General features: G+C 44.9%; 1 protein-coding gene and 1 long non-coding RNA gene across 3 annotated transcripts; one reads left to right on the top strand and one right to left on the bottom strand.

Moving 5' to 3' along the window:
• Positions 1 to 1,148: 1,148 nt before the first annotated feature.
• On the top strand, positions 1,149 to 16,024 carry LOC128086717 (uncharacterized). 2 transcript variants are annotated; one of them, XR_008209500.1, is made up of 4 exons: positions 1,149 to 1,260; positions 7,695 to 7,741; positions 10,965 to 11,057; positions 11,629 to 16,024. It is a non-coding gene; the product is annotated as an uncharacterized LOC128086717 (long non-coding RNA). The 2 variants fall into 2 exon arrangements; XR_008209499.1 differs by lacking the exon at positions 10,965 to 11,057 and having other exon boundaries at positions 11,629 to 16,023.
• A 1,509-nt stretch (positions 16,025 to 17,533) lies between these two features.
• Positions 17,534 to 20,154, bottom strand: SP8 (Sp8 transcription factor). Its single transcript, XM_052694959.1, has 2 exons — positions 20,119 to 20,154; positions 17,534 to 19,226 (listed from the first exon to the last, which is right to left on the bottom strand). Exons 1-2 carry the CDS (start codon positions 20,137 to 20,139, stop codon positions 17,751 to 17,753), a joined length of 1,497 nt encoding a protein of 498 aa, XP_052550919.1. The 5' UTR covers positions 20,140 to 20,154; the 3' UTR covers positions 17,534 to 17,750.
• Positions 20,155 to 20,435: the final 281 nt, after the last annotated feature.

Genomic DNA, 20,435 nt, shown 5'->3' on the forward strand with positions numbered 1-20,435 from the left:
ATCCTTAGTTTCTGCTTTATTTTTATTTTGCTTGTTTGACTTAATTAAGTTTAGGGATTGCTCCAAAAGTAACATCTCCTATTTTATTATGCCCATGACATCAGAGGCAGATGTTGGTGGTATTCCAGTGGAGGTTGAACCTTCCTGCTAATATGTTGTTACATCTTGTTGCCATGTGACGGCAGCAGAGGGGAACTCTGACAAGTTGTGTCTGAGATGGAAGTGTATATGGAGCAAAGGATGGAATTTAATTCCCTCTTGAGGGAAAAAATTGCACCTACTGACATTCACTGATGTTTGCTGAATGTTTCTGGAGACCAAACAGTGGGTATGAGTGCAGTGAGGTGATGGGTGGTGCATTTCAGCAGTGGCAACAGTGATAGTAAGTCACCTCCTCTGGTACAGATTCTCATGAGCAGGGCATGTGGGCTCTTACTCGTTGCTAGTGAAAATGCACTGCTAATGGTAGTGACTATGTTGAAAATAGCGTTTTGTAGGTGAGAATTTGTTCCATCAAATAGTGTTTTTGTGTTCTTTGTATCTGTTGTCATTTCCATAGAAATAATTAGGAGGAAGAGCAACGTGCATGTGTGACTTGTCTAATATAGCTAGAAAATGTCTCCCAAAATGGTAACTCTTTACTGTCTGTTCAACCCTCTTCCAATTTCCTCGAATAAAGAGAAATTACAGTCATTCTCATAAAAGCAAACCAAAGCCCAACATGTTATTATGATCTGATGAAACTAAGTGCACAGGAATTTTTTGGAACAACTGCAGACTTTGTTGAAGCCTGCTAATTGCCATCCTAATACAAGTAGTTATTTCAATACTTTCTTTCACAGTAGTATTTTTTGATGCTTTAGAAATGTTCTAGACATATCCACTATGCACTTCCATTGTGATTGTTCAAACTAGTGTTGTGTAAAAATAAAATTGTAGAAGTTGTTCTATGGGGCTTTTTTTTGTTTGGTTTTCAGAATATGTAGGAGAGCAACTGCTGGGATCTGAGGTGTTTTTGCATTATTTTGATTTTATTTGATGGAATTAAGATATTTTTTGAAATCTTAAATGTACAGTTAGACGGGTGCATGGCAAAAGTCTAACAAAAGCCAGTATATCTAACACAGGGAAATGGATAGTCAGGAGTTTCCTTAGCATCAGACATCTAGAAGGTGATTTCAGAAGTCAACAGCTTGATGACCAGATAAGCCTGCAATTGCCAGCACCTGTTTCAAGGATTTGAGATCTTCATACAAGCAGGTGAATCAGACCAAGGTGTACATTTGTATGTGATTTTTGAAAGACTGTTCTAGCATGGACAGTCCTATTCTTGTCAAGATACTTATGACTTAAACTCACTTTGAGTAGTACTTTGGCCATGGTTTCAGGTAAAATAGGGGCCTGTATGCACTCTGTATACCTTCTTATATTTTAATAGACAATCTAATTAAAAGGTTCCTGTGGATTACACTGAGATCACAATGAGATTTCTTCTTTATAGAAAGGATTGTTAAGCACTGGAAGGGAGGTGCTTGGGTAACCATCCCTGGATGTGTTTAAGAACTATTTGGATGTGGTGCTCAGGGAATGTGATTTAGCGGAGGGTTGTTAGGGTAGTACAGTTAGGTTGTAGTTGGACTTGGTGATCTTTAAGATTGTTTCCAACCTGAGCAATTCTATGATTATATGTCACTCCTGAGAGTATGTTCTAAAATTATGGAGTGTAAAAAGTAATTTTAAAGCAGCTTCTGTTGTTCTTCTAGTGTTACCCTTTCAGTACTTATTTAGTGTGAAAGAAAAAAAAAAATCCTTTTTTCTAATGCCTATCTAATCCAATGCCTTTTCTCCAATCCTATCTATTCAATGCCTATGTGAACAGCAGTGTAGGATCTCTACAGAAAAACAATCTTAATCCTGTAGAAGAGGCAAAATATCTCTCAGTAGACAACTATCCATATTTCCTCCTGCACTGTTGATGACTTTGCTGTGCTATTGCCAGACATCAGTTTTCTGGGAGCAAAAAAATTGTAGTCTTTCCTCTACTGGATTTTCACCTCAAAAAATTGGGCCCAGGGTTGCAAATAGCACTGTGCTCAAAGCTGAACTGTGATTTACAGAATGAATGAGAGCTGACAAAATGTGGCAGGAAAGAAAACACCTTTGTAGCAAATTGCAGGTTGCTGTGTTTTAAACTTGACTGGTGTGTGTGTGTGTGTGGTTATGACCAACAACTGGTGAATGTAGTGAATGTATGTATGTATACTGCTCCCCTAGGAGAAGTATTTAATTTAGCTGTGTTTCTTGAGATGTCTGAGCCTGTCTGAATAGGAAAATTTACCAGCTTAACTATACTGCTCTAATTCCCCATGAGGATGGAAGGAATAAGTGTGTCCACGGAGGCAGTTATGGTTCTGGCAGTAAATCTCCACAGATACCCTTCTGGTTTTGTGTGGAACAAGAAAATTCAGACCTTATTTTCAAAACATGTAATTGATGAAGTTGAAGCACAGGGGTGCACAGCTGCTTAATCTAAGGGGAAAGAGCTGGGGGGCTGTTTGTTATGTTACATTATATACAGTATATACATAGGCTTATAATTGCTTATTTTGATACAGTTTGGTGCCCTCTATGCACCTCAGCTTTACTTCAGTTGAACACTGATAGAGTCACGTGGAATCATAGAATCATAGTATGGCTTAGGTTGAAAGGGACATTAAACCCTGTCTAATTCCAGCCCCCTGTCATAAGCAAGGTTGCTACCCAAGGCCTCATCCAACCTGGCCTTGAACACCTCCAGAGATGAGGCATTCACAGTTTGTCTGGGCAGCCTGTGCCAGTGTTACACCATTCTCTGAGTAAAGAATTTCTTCCTAACCTCTAACCTGAATTTTCCCTCTTCTAGTTTTAAGCCATTCCCCCCTTGTGCTATCACAATCAGACCATGTAAAAAGTTGGTTCCCCTTTTGCTTGTAACCTCCCTTCCAGTACGGCAAGGCAGCAGTGAGGACATCCCAGACCCTTTTCTTCAAGTTAAACCTCAGTCCCTCATTCTGTTGTCTTAAAGCTGCTTCAGCCCTCTGATAGTCTTGTAGCTCTAAAGACTTTGTTTCCACCAAGACTTTGTGCAACAGGCATTGCATCAAGGTCCCCAGTTTAGTAAAACAGACTTCCAAAAGCACTTTATTTCCTTATTTAGTAATTGGCAGAGGTGTTACACATGGACTTGTAGAAATAGATCTTACCAGCCTAATCTGCCTCAATTTGCATATCTAGAGTTGCATTTTGGAGGATTTTAAAACCATTTCTCTTAGCTAACCAGATAGGCACAGAACTTTTCTGATTTTTCTTCAGGTGGTGGGACAAGCTCTTGCTAGGGCCCAGAATGGAAGCAACTGTATTACAACCACTTATGGACCATCACCAACACAGAGTAGATATTCTATGGTTGCTGCCAATGGAAAAATAATAGAAATATTCCATTGGTGATGACAAAATAGGGAGTATGTTTTAATCTAGTAAATGCACAAACATTGTCATAGAGCATCACAGCTTGAGATCTTCTAGAAATGAGCTGTCAGGAGGAAAAAATTCAGAAAGTGCAGTTGGTATCAGAAGGGTGATATCTGACCTGAACCTGGTGTGTTTTTTCTAAAACATTAGTCCTATGTAGGACTAGCAGTCTTTTAACTTGATCAGTGTTCTTGCCTTCAGATAATAAATACACACTTTTTTATATTGAGCTGAATATGAATGTGGGCTGTAGATAATTTTTCAGCTTTTCACTCAAGTGCTTACCCCATCTTTTCCTACTCCATAAAATATGCAACTAAGCAGACTCCATTGGAGCCAACAGGAACAAAAATAATTAATTAGCTGTATAATCTTAAATTGTTGTTCTAGGTGTTATGTTAATTTTTGTAAGAGGTGGTTTAAATCATTAAACTGAGCTCTCGATGCTACAGGGACAGGCCTAGAAGCTCAAATTAAACTGATTAAAACTTGTGAAATATTTTGTTCTGATTTCAGAACAAAATCTGCTCAGCTGAAATGTAAGGTAATATTCTGTCCTTTAACAACTTTCAGTTCCAACTTAAACTGCTACAAATCCCTTTTAGAGAATTCAGTTGGATTTACTGTTTCAGACAAAGTGCCCTACAATTAGATACCCATAGTAGATCCCTCTCAGAGAGGCATAGTATCCCTCATTGCCAAGAAAATATGAAATATTAATAAAACAAGTATTCTTGGCAAACTGGTAAATTTCTAAAAAAAACAGGTTACATAAGTGCTTAGGTTTCTCTGAGGTTTTCTCTTTTTCTGCTGAATCCTTCAATGCACAAAGGGATTCACCACTGTTTCCATGAAGGTCACAATTGTGCTGGTAGTTTGGAAAATCAAAGGAAGGACTTCAGTTTTTCATTTACCATCTGACCCACAGTACTATTTAAGCTACATGTGTATATAACTTTTTTCCTGTAAATATTTTATTGCCATTTCTGACTCTAGCAAGGGCTTAGGAAACTGGGAATTCATTTAAAAAAAAAAAATGTGGCAAAGCATTAAAGATCTTTGAAACTCTTATGATTAAACAATCTCTATGTCTTTGTTTAATAAAGAATGGACTTGACTGAAATATATAAGTAATGGTATATGAGATGTTTCTAACCAGCTTTTGTCAAACACACCTCAGTTGGGAGTTCAGGCAGATGGATCTAAAGGCATTTGCTCAACTCTAACAAATTCATACTACATAAAGCTGAGAAAGGCAGGCCCATCTCACTTGACATATTAAACCTACAAGTAGATTGCCAAAGCCAGACCTACAGTTTTCTCAGGTAAGGATAGATCTGCAGTATACCAAAGTATAATGCGTGTAATAGAGTGAGGTGCTCTCATTTTACACTGTTTGATAATAGAAGAGTGAAGATATTCACAAAATGTTACCATTTGAAATTAATAAGGAATGCAGGAACATTTACTTTTAGAAAACTTTTAGGAAAAAGATTGTTTTTCCTAAGTCAGAAAAAGTTCAAACAGCCTGAGACAAAAAACATTAAATCTGAATTTTATACATTTTATCTTAGATGTAAAGAAAAGTTACTGAACAACATTTCCCTGAATTTGGCCTGAAATATATAAGAATATGAGACAGCCTCTAGCGGTATTTGTCAAAACTAACATTCATCACCATCAGCAAGAGAAAGCTGAAAAAGAGTTGCTCAAAGTAAAGAGCTTGATTTTTTTTTTTTTTTATTTCCCCTCCCCCCCCCCCCCCCCCCCCATGGTCATGGAACTGTATTCTCCAAGCAGGGAATTTACTTTTGTCTGGTATACCCCACTTTATACAAAGCTGGAAGACACTCAAGAGGGACAAACTGGTTATCTTCAGCCCCAGGATGAGATCAGCCATAGCAGTGTTATTCATGAAATATGTTTGTTCAAATAGCTCTTTTGGATTTCCAGTGCTGAAAGTGCCTAACCATCAGCAATCTGATCTTCATTCTCCTTGAAGCTGAAAAGGTTGCTGAGTAGAGCAGATTTACTTACTGTGCTTACTGTATCTCGTATCCTATCCTACTCTTTCTTAGTGTATCTCAGGAGTATTTTTTTTTTTTTTTTTTTTTTTTTTTTTTTTTTTTCAACATCATGACATTACTGACTTGTGTTAAGATTTTGATCAGCTGTGAGCTCATAAATTCCTTTCCATAAAAATGTCACCTGGTCAGTTACTGTGGTTATCCCCCAGCCTGTGCTTGTGCAACTGGTAATTCCCCACTGAGTTTAATTCCTCCCACTTGAATATCACCCTATTTTTTTGAGAATTTATTGGTTATTCAAGATCATTTTCAATTCTAATTGTGTCCTTCACTCCTTCTAGAGATTAAATTTCCAGACAATATCATTCAATAAGCAAACTCCCCTCATTTTTCCCCTCTAGGTCATTAATGAAAATATTGAATAATAACCACAATCAGGGAAAACTTTTGTGAAATTCCATTTGGGCATCTGCTGTCAGGAAGGATTCATAGGGAAGTAATAGAAAATTAGTAGGTAGATACATCTAATGGTTAAAACTACTTCTGATAAGTCAGTGCACTTTCATGTGAATGAAAACAACTGAAGTTCAAGCTTTAGTATTTAAAAACCCAAAGATGATTGCATCTGTTCTCATCTGAACACTCCATTTCACAAGGGACCCATTCCAAAGCCTGTTATGCTTAATGAATGGCTCCTATAAATTTCAGTAGGCCATGAATCAGGTTCGAAACGAAAGCTAAATGTGATTCTCCACCAACAATAAAACAAAGTTCTGCAGAAGTCAGCACTTTTATTTTCATTAATTAAATTAATTAATCGACAAAACTAGCCAAAATTTTTTTTTTCTGGAACTATAGGTTTTCACCTAATGATCAAGGAATAAGTTAAATAAATTTCAATTTTATTATGCAAACATGAAAGAGTAAATAAATATCCCACTTAAAACTAATTACTCAAATTATATCCCGGCATAGTGTGATGGCAGAACTCACCAAAACAGAACCAGGAGTTGAGGGTTGGCCTAGTCCAACTTTCACAGAGTGTGGAATGATAAATATAAATTAAAGTGTCCTAAAGCCTCCAGCAATCAGATAATTTTTAGGCTAACCTCTTGATGGTTTATCTCCACAGATTCAAAAATAGATTACCTCTATCATGGTTATATGGAGTTTCTTAAACTCATGCCTAGACTGCATTTTATTTCCTTCAGGAAAAAATAATATTTTTAAAAGATTAAATAATCATTATTAGCATAAGTTTCAATGTAGGCTTTGGTGATGATTCCAACAATTTGTTCCTTTAATTTCACTAAATGGTTATCACCATAGAGAAAGCTTTCTGAATCTGAACTTGGCTCATTTCAGCCAAGTTTACAAACACTCGTTCTCAAAAACTGAAGGAACCATTCCTTTTCCAAAAAAATACTTCACATGTAACCACTGTATCTTGCTTTTCTGCATCTAATTGTTCATTCACCAAGTTCTTCTTATTTTTTCTACATTTTTCTTCAGTTTCCTCCTAACTAGTATCCAGACTAAGAGACACAATCTGTGTCTGTTGACAAGGCAAGTTTTTTAAAACTATATAAATTTCAATTACCACAAGTTTTTTGTGACATACTCGCCTGTCTTTATACACTGGAGGTGGACATTATCTGAACTTCTTGTTCTGACTCAATTTTACTGTTTGGATCATCCCTGTCTTCCGACTTAGTTATGCCTCTTCTTTGCTTCATCCCAAGGTCTAATTCTGCAGCAGATTTCTGTACTGCCTTTTATGCATGCTTTGAGTTTCATGATAAAGATCCATGTCTTCTTTTGGTGTGAAGTCCTTTATGTTTGGACATGAACAAAAGAGCAGACACTGCTGAGAGCAGGGCATCCCAACAGTAACGCTGGGCAGGAGACTGCCCTCTACAATCTGTAGATGATGATACACACAGATGCAAACAACTATTCTTTTGAGAGGGAAATGAAAGACAGGATGGAATGGAAAAATGCTACTGAGAGACGGGCTTGCATCCCATCTCAGTAGATACATTGCATTTCTCAAAAATAAGTTTCTATTTCACTTCTACTTCTTACAGCTAAGCTTCTAAGTGTTTCATTTTACTGTAATAAGTTCATCAGTAAAAATTATCCAGTTCTGAATTTCAGTTACCTTGGTCATCTCCTTTGGTCTCTTCACCTGACACTGTGCTCTGGTAAGCATTCCTTTGCTTTGGGGTGTGAGATGAGAGCATCAGAAGCATTTGGACGCCTGTTTGCATGGTGTTGAATACTTCTACTACATGCGACAGCTTAGGGAATTGGAGGTCTAGCTGGAAATATGACTTATGTTTTCAAATTCAGAAAAGGAAACACAAAACATGAATCATTTGGGAACCTTCAACTGGGGCAGTCACTTACCCTGCAAGAAGATGCTGCTGCTCGCTGAGGCCCTCCATGCTCTTGTCCTCCTCACTTGTTCCAACTTGTCTCAGATAATTCAGGGAAAAATAATGAATGTGCCTGTATGAAAGGTGTTTGTTTGCTTAAATCCTCAAGCAGACACCTACTGTGATAGTAGTAATCTCACCTGAGATTTTTCCAGACTGATGTAGTCTGTTTTATGAACTTTATATCTTATAGTGGACAGGACCAGTATTGACCTGAGCACCCAGTTCTGTGTTGTCTGAAGTCTTTAAATAGTCTCCCCATGCTACTAATAGACTTAATTAGTGTGTCTAATGTGTCTACTGTTGCTAAAAGGAACCTTTCTGTATAAGAAAAACAAGAAAGTCATAAATATTCAGAGCATTGCAGAGTTTGTGATTTTTAGCTTGCTGCCTCAGCTTTGCTTTAGTTTTACTTTCAGAAAGTACACTTTGAAATTTTTGAATGGAAAAAACTGTAAAAATATGAACACTGGCTCGAAAGGATGATCAGAGCTGCACCTTACTCAGTGGGACAGTCTCTTTAGAACAGCCCTGAATCCACCCTCTATACGATTCTTTCCACACTGCCACACAGAATGCTACCACCATCATGATTTTGCACTCAAGCTTCAACCCAGGGAAGAATGCAGCTGGGCCAGAGGCAGGGTTTGTGGTATGTGAGATTCCCTCTCATGTGTTAGAAGTGACATCTAACTTTCTATCAGCTTGGAAAAACGTGATGACAACTTTATCAGAGAAGAAGTATTCCAGAATAATGCCATGCATGGCAACTAGTTTGTAAGGCAATACCTTCTAAGAAAAATAATGTCCACTGTAGATGGTGAGTGATTTTGCACCAGGTTCTCCATTGAACTGTCTTTTGTTAATGACTTAATGTTAAGAGTCCCGGATAGATATGCTACAGTTTTCTCCTGATTATCTTTATTAGAATCCTTCATCCCATTACCTCAGTAATACAGACAAGCTTTATGCATCAGGAGAATGAGTTTTGGTCAGTGATGGTTGCAGCCTCACGAGAGCAGGCAGTCTTTAGCCATACCTGTGATATGTTCTTGTACTAACCAAAAATGTATGGATCAGAGCTTGCCTGTGATGTATATGCCCACTTAAGTTTGTTTCTGTTTTGAAGCCATTTCTTAAGGAAACAAACATCTCATCTGATCAAACTGCCAGTCTGCCCACAAACCTCTCCTCACAGGATCTCTCCTATTGGTTGGCTGATTTGAGAGGCAATCAGCTTTCTAAAAATTAAAAACTCAGCAGCTCAGTAGTGCAGACTGCTATTGTCTTCCAATTAAAGAGAAGACCCAGCTGACATCTGGTTACACATTAGGCTGTCCACATAGCTCAGCAGTTTGTGTAAGTGTTCCCACAGAGAAGAAGCTTTCATCAGAGTTTACATCTCTGTAGAAATACAAATCTTTGATTGGCACAAATCCAGGAGGAATGAAACACCATCTGATTTACCCATGTGCATTTACCTGTTCAGATAATGCCTGGGGGCAATGTGACTGAAATTCTCTCCCTTGGCTCAGGCACCTCTGCTCTGACTGCCATCAGTTCTACCCTGCATGTATCCTCCAAATGGGGTTCCAGGCACTTACATAGTAATCTTGTAGGAAAGGCAGATATCCTACTCTTGTCCCTTCCTCCTCTCCCCTTCCTCTCATAAAAGGGGATTTCCTGCACATTACATGGGGACTTGAACCCTGTACAAAGGTAGTACTAGAAGTACACTGACAGGATCAAGCTGGGGAGGGACCCGGCAGGGTGACACTGAGCCTGAGGGCATGCGGAAGATCTCATAGAGGCGCTTGGTCCTTTAAAGTGCAGTGCCTACCTGTGCACGCCAGGTTTGGCAGCAGCCACATGCCCACATTGTGTATCCTGTTCTTCTTCTCTGCTAGTATTTTGCTTTCTGGGAATACAAGTTGTGCTTCATAAGGCACTGAAATATCAAATAGAGAAATCCATGCTGGCAGGGGATGCAGCATAGCAAACGCAGCCTTCAGATCTACTTGTAAGGAAGTTCCCTGCCTCTCCCACCTGCTGAGTACCTTCCCACAAAGGCGCAGTCTGAGATCATACAGAATTTTCAGCTCATTCGAAGCCTTTGTAACATCACCATTTCACTGAGAAGGAAACATTTACCATAAAGGCTGAGCACAGCTCAATTTAGAAAAGTAAAAACAGTCAGGCCAGAGGTGGGGTAAGGGATGAGTATCAGATTTAGTCTGACTCCTACTAGCAGGGGAGGTGTGGCTAAGTTCTGTGCCAAAAAATGTATCTAGCAGATGCAGTTATTGCTTTGCAATGCCTTCTGTGCCTGTAGAAACACGATAAATTATATGAAAGTATTTGTAACATAGGTTTCTTGAACAAAATCTGGCTTTACAAGTGTACTTTACCCCGTTGCCAAATGACAAAATTCAGATATCTTATTTTAAACACATTGCAGACAGTGAAATGTGTGCTTGGAACAAAATCAGAAATTGCAATTCATTGAGAATTTTACAAAATACTGAAAATTATTTTCTTTCACTCCCACCATTTACACAGTGAGAAATGACAATGAGAATATTTTCTTCAGTTTCTTTATTTTATTTTAAACTTCTGCTAATTCTGCTATCACCATCTTGGTAGCAAGCCAGCAATTAAATTACAAAACAAAGTTGTCTCTTTGCTATGAGATTGCACAATCAATCAAAACAAAACAGAGAAATACCACCTTAAAAAAAAAAAAAGTCAACTAAGACAATTGGCCATAGTTGATTCTTGGTTTTCATCTTTTGGTTTTTTTAAGTTTAATTTTAAAGTATTGAATTTTGGTAGCCTATCACGCCTAAAGAGCGTTATCAGTTTCTCCTGTTGCCTGCAACTATGTTACGTAGTATTACTGAAAACAGGAAATATCTGCCAACAGAATGTTTAAGAATAGAAATTGCTGAGGCCAAAGGTGGAAAATCTTTCATTCTTATCTTTATTTCAGCTTGGACGTATTTATAACAGACATTTTACATCTACTCTCTGACACGTCATGGTGCTGAATAGAAATTACCTTGGGATACTGAGTTGCAGAGAGGTGAGAAAAAGATATGTGCAAACTTAGCACCTCAGCTGATTATTAGAAATCCATCAACTTTCTTACCTGACTCATAAAGTGAGAGAAAAGAAAAACTAATATCTGCCACAATGAGTGAAAATTAGCAGGGCCTGACATGAATGTAAATACTAGCCAGGTGGTGATTTAACATCTATAAAATATTAGGAACTCTCACATACCGTGTGTTTTGTAACTGGGCACACAGTGGTTATTTAGAACAGAGGCAATCTCCACATCACAGTTTTGAAGTGCATATTTTTTCATCTACGTATAGCATCAGGTCAGACTGATTTTTGGCTTTTCTGTGTTGTTAAGGAAGAAAGGAGAAAGAATTAGGCAGGACTAGAAACAAATATATCACACCTACATTTAAAATGGTGCCCTCAGCAAGTGCAGGCTTTCCAGGATCCAAGTCTTTCAGAGATCACAGAGCTTTTAAAACTTTTTTTCCTAACAAATACATGCTGTTTTCATGTGTTTTCAACTCATTCATCCTTCCAAACATTCTGTGCTTGGCTAAAGAGGAAGCTGACTGCAGCTGTTCCCACAGGTCAATGGCTCTGTGCGTCATGTGCTGTAGGTGTGCAATAGATGTGACCCAGTGTCAAGGTGGGCGTCAGAGCAGCAGACTGCTGGAGATCCCAGGAGGAGAGCGTGACACCGACAAATTGCACTTACTGCTGAGCAGAGGATGTGTCACTATATGTGTAAGAGATACCTATGCCCTGCAGAGAAGTCCTGCCCTGAAGCCCTCTGAGATATGTTTGTCCCAGCGCAGAGGAGGCTATGAGGGATTAGCAGTGTGTCACCACATGCAGCACAGTGAGCAATGGTATGCTGTGTTTGACAAGTTTTTTTCCTGTTCAGCTTTCTTCTTGGATGAGCAAATTAAACTCTGATTCAGAGTGGCAGGATTTGCAGTACCCAAAGCAAACACACACAGCAGACAGTGATATTGGCTCTTACTGCCATTCTGAGTACCAATTTCTTACCAATTTGGGATTCCCTCCTTGAGATAGCCTGTTTCCATTGCCTATATCAATACCTCACCCCTGGGGCTTTTCAGGGATTTCACTTTGAGAGTAGTTCATCTATTTGGAGAAAACTGGCAATGGCTACAGGCAAACATCAGCAGCTTGTCAGCTCTGCCAGCAGCATGGCACTCATCTGGAGGCTGTGAGAAGGGAATGTTGTGCAGGAATTTGTTTGCAACAGACGAGGTCTGCAGGGAGAGGCAGCAACTTCACTCCAGGACTACTTTAACAGAGAAGAAAAATCCTCAGTCTTGTTTTCTGTCATATAGATCTGACACTCAGGTATGATCATTAGAGGAAGAAAATATATCTCTGAAGTCTGCAGGGGAGGAGACCAAGGGGTTAAAAGCATGTGAGGAGTGTGCAGCAAGGGGAACCAGCACAGAGGAAAAAGCTGTTCTGATGCAGTTCTGAGCATCACAACTTCTTTCCTTAGTTTAAAACCTGACCATGGACTCTTGGATTTGGGGTCAGGAAAGCAGCAGCATTAATGCTTGTTTACACTCCTGAAAGTATTCTCTTCACCTTTCCCTTTTGCCTTTGCTCAATGCAGCCCTTCCACTGTACTTCTCCACAATGCAAATCTCAGGGGATGGCAAAACTGGGAGAGGCAAGAGCTGGCAAAGCAGGGGGAGACATTCCAGCCGTGCTCAGCCCTCTTCCGATCGACTGCCCACAAGAATATTTAATAACAAGGTATACTCTTAAAAAGAAGAAGAGGATGATGAAGAAAAAAAGCTTTAGAAGAAGACTGCAGAGCTCAGGAGCAGTGTTCAGTGTAGACAGGGATACACTCTGCTTAACAGGCAGGAGGAATACACTCTGCTCCCTGAGTGCACAGTGTGCTGAAGCATTTCTCTGCACCGTAACTCACAAAAACACTGCTTCCAACTTCGCATTATATGGCACATGTGAGTTTCACAGAAGCCCCTGCCACCCTGTCAGCTGCCCCGCACCTCCCTTATTTCCTCTCCCCGGTCTTGCTTATTGCCAGGTGACACCCACAGATTCCAAGAGGCCTCTCTGCCCGTAGCAGCTGCTTGCCCCATGAACACGCAGCGTTATCCTCGAAGGAGTTCGGGCAAGAAAGGATCACCCCCGGGGTCACCGCGCCGAAGAGCACACACCGGGGGGCGCTGCGAGCCTGCGGCACAGCTCCGGGGGTCGGACAGGAGGGGAGCCGGGCAGCGGAGCGAAAGGACTGGAGGTGGGATGCGGGGCAGCTCGCTCGCCCCCGATTTAAGGGGGCACAGCTGAGCGCAGCCGCTTGTCCCAGAGCGCTGACGACAAAATAAGAAAACAAATTCCCACCGCCCACCTTCTAAAGAAATCTGTGGCGTTCCTGCTCCCCGACAGCAAAAACTGTTCCAGAGGTGCTTCCCGGCCTCGCCCATGCTGTGTTCCTTCTCCACCCGGGAACGACGTTTCCGTGTCACCTCTGCTCACAGTGCTTGTCCCTCCTGCCCCATCCCGCAGCATTGCACACTGGAGCCGTCGACTTTTGCACCTGCGAACGCTCCGCGGCAGCGTTTTGCTTTTCGCAGTCTGAAAGCCGGGAATGTCGCAGTGCTGAGCCGCAGGTGACTCCCACGAGAGATGCCCGTCACCCGTCGGCGGCAGCTGCAGCACTCCGAGCACAGAGCTCTAGGGGACTGTCCACTGTCTGAAGAGAAAGGCAGATTCCTGGTTTGTTTCAAACTCTACAATTATAAAATGGAGTTTCCTCATTTAGAATGCTCCGGTAAAGCTCCTATCACTTGCTGCTATTTCCCTAATGCCATTCTGAAAAAAAGGAATCATTTCAAGCAGCAGTTAGAGAACCACAGAACTGGAAATGCAGGAATTTTCCTCAGCAACACAGGTTTTCTCCATGCATACTTTTCTGAGATGTAACAATTTCCCCATCCACCCAAGCTCGAGATAACCAGCTACCTGGAAAAGTTACCACTCAAACAGTCAAAAACTCGGTGTTAAATCAGTTATGTGCTTTTCTCCACATAAACACTGAGGATCTAATATATATATATCTTTAGAACAATGAGCTGCAATGGAGCAAGCTGAGAAAACATTTACACTGAGAAAGGTGAGGTTGCTCCTGTGCAGCAAAAGAGGACCTCTTACCACACTTCGTGGGAGTGTGCACAGCCACACACCCAATCTGTTCACACCTTTTTCTGCCTCCTTCTTCCCATAGCTGAAGCAGAGGTCACTCCATAGAATGCAACTGGAGCATGGCAGGGTTTGGCAAGTGCCTACCTGTAAGCGTTTGAGATTGAAAGATCGGCTGTGCCACATTTAGCACCTTTGCAGCTGGGAAGGGGCTGGGGCTGGATTGAGCACTACATTCACAAACTCAGGGTGTAGTCTTTTACTTCTGCAGCCCTAGGCTGGAGGCAAAGAAAAAGCCAGCAGCCCTTGGTCCCGGTTCAGGCTGGAAGTGGTGTGGAAGGCACCGAGCAGGGAGGAAGTAATGCTGTGAATAGCTCCGATTGTGTGCATCTCCCGTCTCTGGTCTACTGAAAAGTTAAACAGGAAAATGACAATGAAAAGGCAGAATCATGGGAAAACGGGGCGCAAAATTTGATAGACATTGCTACGAGCTTGAAGGAGAGAGACTTAAAAGGTCAGAGAGCAAATGGAAATGGCCACAATCACCAGCGGGTGGCTGGAAGGTACGATGATGGACGCCAGTTTGACCCACAGGTCAGCAAACTGGTTTAGCTCTACCTTCATCTACACAGAGCCAGACAAGTTCCCGGCTGCTATCAAACAGCTCAATGCCCTTATCTGGAGGGGTTTAGTAAAAGGAAATAAATGACCAAAAGGAGCTATTCAATCTTCAAGTGCCGGGCTCTGCTGCTGAAAGAAAGAAAAAAATTGTGTTCTTACAGATCCCAGAGAAACACGGCAGCTCCTTCCCTGGAAGGATGAGTTTGCCACTGCTCCAAAACAGAGAACTGGGCTCCCAGCCGGTGGCATTTAGTGGCTGTTCCTTCAGAGGGGATATTGGAGAAGTAGCACTGGGGCCATTCGTCTGTTTCCTTTTCATTTGGTGCCCATAAGGAATAAAGTAGCAGGCAACAGTGCTTCTCACTCCCACAATGGGAATCTGGTGCTGGTACATGGCTGCATTTCCACAACATTAAATTAGTAATGATAATAGTAAAGAGAGGAAAAAATGCAGAGCAAACTGTTGCTTTGCTTTCGTAGAAAACTTTGCAGGCCCCCGATGGCTGCATCTGTAATGACACACATTCAGAATGCAGCTCAGAGAAACTCAAGCAGAGCAAATTCCGGTTCCAATGCACCTTAAAAGTCCCTTCCAAGCCTTATAACACTCATAGCTCCCAAGCCCAAGTGCACTGGAGCCAAGCACCCTGCATGCTTTTGCTACATGTTTTAATGCTGCTGTAGGGCTGTCACAGGAATGTGCTTCCCTGTGTCCACACAAAGATCTTTCTTCTATGCCAATTTTAGGCTCTAACCCCAATCTCTCAGCACACCAATAGTGTGCAACATGAGGGGCCACATTTCCCAAAGGAATGACATATTCTCCCTGATGTCAAGGTGCTAATGTAATGCTCTTGAGATTCACTTCAAGGCGAAAACACAAAGACAACGCTTCCCAATCAAGCAGGAGGTGGCAGATTTAACTCCCCACTCCCCTGCACCTCTGTTCCCAGCTCAGGAAGTGCTTTGATAATGCCAGACACCCCACCCTGGCAACCCAAAACGTCCCAAACCCCCTGTCTGTCCCACTGGGGCTGCGGGAGTCACCAGTCCACATGGCACAGCTCTGCCCATGACCACCCAAACCTGGCTCCAAGTATAGAGCCACCAAGCTCTTTTTAAAGAAATAATTATCATTCGAATTCCCACATCGCATTGGCCTTTCTCAATGTGAGAAATGATTCTGAAAATTAAATTAAAAAAAAAAAAAAGAAAGAAAGAAAGAAAGAAAGAAAAAAAAAGAAAGATGAAAGCAGTGTTGCTGCTTTTTCTTTAGCTTCCTCTCCTAGTGTGCCAAGCAGAATGCCAGCACACTCCTGGTGCTGCCCCAGTGGTGGCACAGCCTACAGCGGCTTTCAGTTCCTTGAGTTTCCCCTTTGGAAGAAACTCTGAGAACTGTGTGTGCCATAGGGCTCAGAGCACAGCACTGCCCACGACGGTGGAGTGAGAAAGAAGGAAAGCAAAGAGCTGCCTGGGATAGAATGTTCGCTCTGGAGTTTATTAATACCATTTAAAATATTACAGATAAAAATCAATTACATTTCATGCATTTAAAATGCAAATCTAAAATGTTCCAGCGAAGGGCTTTCCATTTCAATGTGAAATATCCAAATTATTTCAACATTACAATGAGACAATTAGTTTGCAGCAGGGCAAACCGCTAATGTGGTGTCAGGAGTGTTTATTAACATTTATCAATATTATTTTCAGGAAATACACATAGGCCAACGTTAGTTCAGTTTCACTCGGACAGTTTATTAATACATGGGTCGTGGCAAACCCACTTCAGGAACTAGAGGAGAACTCTCACTGTGACTATACCTGAACTGCCAGCAAATGCAAATAAGTACATGCTCCATTAAATTAAATGTCATTCAACATTTATCAAATATTGTTTGCTTAATTACAGTTGTATGCCTACCTAAATTAATATTCAAGCAAAACCTATATCCTGAAATGCGCTTTGATGGACACTCCAGGAAATGAGTCCAGAAATAAAACTGAGGAGGGCTGCACTGGTAATGCTTTCTCGTGGCAGAAAAAGAAATATTTAGAAAAATAAAATAAAATAAAAACTTAAAAAAAAAAAATAATCTCGAGTGTACTTCAATATATTTCCAAATATTTACTGGAAGTAATGTACAAGAAAAATACTATACAAATCGTCTCCTGGACAACTGCACCTCACACCGATACGTTGGTGGAGTCATTGTTACTAATCTAGAATGATTCCCCATGGTACAAACCTAGAGGTTCTGATGTATTTTACAAATATTTCACTTTCCACTTTCCTGTCCTCCCCCCCCCCCCACCCCAGCCTCTCTCTTTTTGGCATTTGAACCGCAGCTCCGCTCACAACCAACGCTGTGTTTATTTTTACGGGGTTTAAAAATAGGGGACTTGAAACCTAATTATTGCCAGCGGGTTTCGCGATTCCCACTCAAGCGGGAATGATCCAAATGCGCCGGAAAACACAAAAACGTTTGGATGCGGGGAGGTAAACGACTGAAAGGGGGGGAAAAAAAAGAAGGGAGAGCACCGTGTCTCCGCGGTCTCCGGGGGCTTTTGGCAGTCACCGAGACGAGAGCGGTCCCGACGGGAAGGAGAACCGACGGCGGGCGCTGCTTTCGCAGCCCGGCGCAGAGCCCCCGCCACGGGAAGCGCGCGACCGCGGCCCCGGGACCCGCTCCCGGACGGAAGTGCTGCGGTTTCCAGCGGGAGAAACGTGACTTTTCCCACGGTGCGACCCGACAGGGGGTCCCTAAGGAACGGAGAGGGCAGGGGAGGCGGCCCCCAGCGGAGCTCCGCCGCCCGACTGGTGCGGTGCGGGGCCGGAGCGCGCTCCCCACGGGGCCGCGCGGGTACTTACGTGTCCGCGTCCCCTGCACGGCGCTGCGCGGCGCCGCCGTCACTCGAGGCCGTTGCGGTGGCCGGGCTCGGGGGGCGGCAGCAGCTCCGGGGAGTGGCAGGGCGGGCTGCCGGCCGCGCTGTGCTCGCTGTCGGTGTCACTGCCCTTCTTGCCGCCGGGGCCGGGACCGGGACCGCCGCCGCCGGGTCCCCCGGCGCCTCCGGGGCCGCTGTGGGTCTTGACGTGCTTGCTGAGGTGGTCGCTGCGCATGAAGCGCTTGTTGCAGACGGGGCAGGCGAAGCGCTTCTCGCCCGTGTGGGTCCGCAGGTGCCGCTGCAGCTCGTCGGAGCGGGTGAAGCGCTTGCCGCAGAACAGCCAGTTGCAGACGAAGGGCCGCTCGCCCGTGTGCCAGCGCAGGTGCGCCTTCAGGTGCGACGTCTTGCCGTACACCTTGCCGCAGCCCGGGATGTGGCAGCTGTGCAGCCCCTTGCGCCGCAGGCTGGCCCCCGCCGGCCCCAGCCGCTCGGCCTCCTGGCAGTTGGGGCAGTCGCAGGTGGCGCGGCCAGAGTAGCGGCGGGCGGAGGAGCGCGGCGATGCGGAGAGCGGCGCGGCGGGGCCGCCGCCCAGCATGGAACCCCCGGCGCCGGCCAGCGGCGACGGGGCCGAGTCTGGGTAGGAGCCGGGCAGCACCGGCTTAAATCCGTCCATGAGGTGCTGCCCGGCGGGGCTGAGGAGGTGCGAGGAGGCGCCGCCGCCGAAAGCCGAGTGCCCGAGGCCCGAGTAATCCGAGTTGTAGCCGCCCAACGGCGAGTGCAGCGAGGACTGGAGTCCGCCGGCCGCGGGGTGCAGCGAGCCGGGCAGCGCGGCCGCCCCGTTGGGGCTCTGCACGTCGATCCAACCCGCGCCCACGTCCCACCAGCTGGAGGCGCCCGCCGAGCCCACCTCGCCGGCCGCCAGCCCCGGGTGCGAGGGCTTGAACCACGACTCGTAGGGGTGCGCCATGCCCACCCGCGGGTAGATGCCCTGCAGCCCCTCCACCGACGCGTGCACCTTGGAGATGAAGACGGGCTGGTGAGCCGACTCCTGCCCCGCCGCCCCGCCGCCGCCGCCTCCCCCGCCGCCGCCACCGCCGGCGCTGCCCGGAGCCTGGAACACGGAGTAGTCGTTAGCGAAGGGCGAGCTGGCGGCCGCCGCGCCGCTGGACGTCAGCGAGAATGCGCTGGAGCCCGGAGAGCCGCCGCAGCTGAACGAGTCCGAGACGAGCGCGGCCGCCGCCGCCGCCGCCGCTGCCGCCGCCGCCGAGGAGCCGTTCCGCGCCGCGCCCGCCACGCCGAAGCCCGGGAGGCCGGAGCCCACGGCACCACAGCTGCCGGCCGAGGCCGAAGAGGAGGAGGAGGAGCGTTTCCAGGGGTGGAAGCCTTTGCCGAAGGAGGACGCGCTGTCCGAGAGGGCGGACGGCGAGGGACTGGGGCTGCCGATCTTGTTGCAGGTCGCGGCGAGCATGGCCAGCGGCGTGGAGCCAACCCGCGGTTCCTCCTGCGGGCACAGAGGGGACGGGGGCGTCCCGCCGGCGTCAGGCACCGAGCGGCACCGCCACCGCCATCCGCCCGCCCGCCGCCCCGGCCCGGCCCTGAGTCCCGCGGATCTGCTGCCGGTCCTCCTGCCCCGGGAGCTCGGAGGAAAGAGAGGGGGAGGGAAAAGTTGCTTCTGGTGCCGCAGCTTTGATATAGCTTAAAAGCTGCCACCAGCCCAGCGGCGGCTGCGTTCGTGCCGTTCCCCTTCCCGGGACCCGGCGCTTCCCGGTCCTCGGGGCAGATGGGGTGGTTCGTAAGTAGTGAAGCGCCGGCTTATCAAATAAATAATTAAAAATAAATTGAAAAGGCTTCCTTAAAGAGCCTCACGTACCAACCGTAACTAAATATATACATAAATTTTACATCTGTACGTATACACAAGTTGAACATACCTGCTGGACACGGCGGACTGTGTTATTTTAAAGGGAAATAAAAAGCCACACTCGGTTGCAAATTAGAAACTGCGCCCTACAGAAGCGGCGGTGCCGGGGTTTCCCTTCCAACAGCAACATGTGCGGAGAAAGGCCGCGGTGCGGGCGCAGCGCGCAGCCCGGGTGCTGGGGGCTGTTCCTACAAATGCCCTTAAACCTTTTCCTGTGCGCTGCAAAGTGACTCTGCCCCTTTTCCCCCTCTCGCTCTTTCTTTTCTCCGAAACTCACTTGTACTTAAGTTAAAAAAAAAGAAAAAAGAAAAAAAAAAAAAAAAAAAAAGAAAGGGAGGAAAAAAAAAAAAAAAAAAAGGCTCAATAGAGGAGACTGATAGCCCCGGTCAAGACAGGGGTTATTTTAACCCCCTCCAATCGACAATAAAAAGAAACTAATTAAACCAGCAAGAGAAAAAATCCTTAGACTCACCCCTAGAAGTGAAGTTGCCATCACACAAAAGTGCCCTCCTCTCAGAGGATCTTTTTTATATTGATAAATCAGAGGCAGTGTTTTTTTAGAGGTGTGCAATACAATGCTCAGTTCCGCCCATTCCACCACAATTGTAGCTCCCTCGCCGGCTTTGAAGTGCCGCTGAGCCGCCGCCAGCCAATCCCCGGCCCCGCCGCGCCGCTCGCCGACGTGACTGCGTGAGGTCATCAGCGCCGTCGAGCACGGCCCGGCTCGGCTCGGCTCTACCCGGTTCGACTCGGCGCGGTTCGGTTCGGCCCGGCGCGGTCCGGTCCCGC

The sequence above is a fragment of the Tympanuchus pallidicinctus genome, unplaced genomic scaffold, assembly GCF_026119805.1.
Source record: "Tympanuchus pallidicinctus isolate F22 unplaced genomic scaffold, pur_lepc_1.0 scaffold3, whole genome shotgun sequence".
Taxonomy (NCBI): domain Eukaryota; kingdom Metazoa; phylum Chordata; class Aves; order Galliformes; family Phasianidae; genus Tympanuchus; species Tympanuchus pallidicinctus.

What these genes read in the sequence shown, in the direction of transcription:
- SP8 (XM_052694959.1), bottom strand. Translation starts at nt 20,139, where the DNA reads ATGGCAACTTCACTTCTAGGG. An exon ending in TGGCAACTTCACTTCTAGGG is followed by an intron (nt 19,227 to 20,118) that starts GTGAGTCTAAGG and finishes CTGTGCCCGCAG; the next exon opens with GAGGAACCGCGGGTTGGCTC.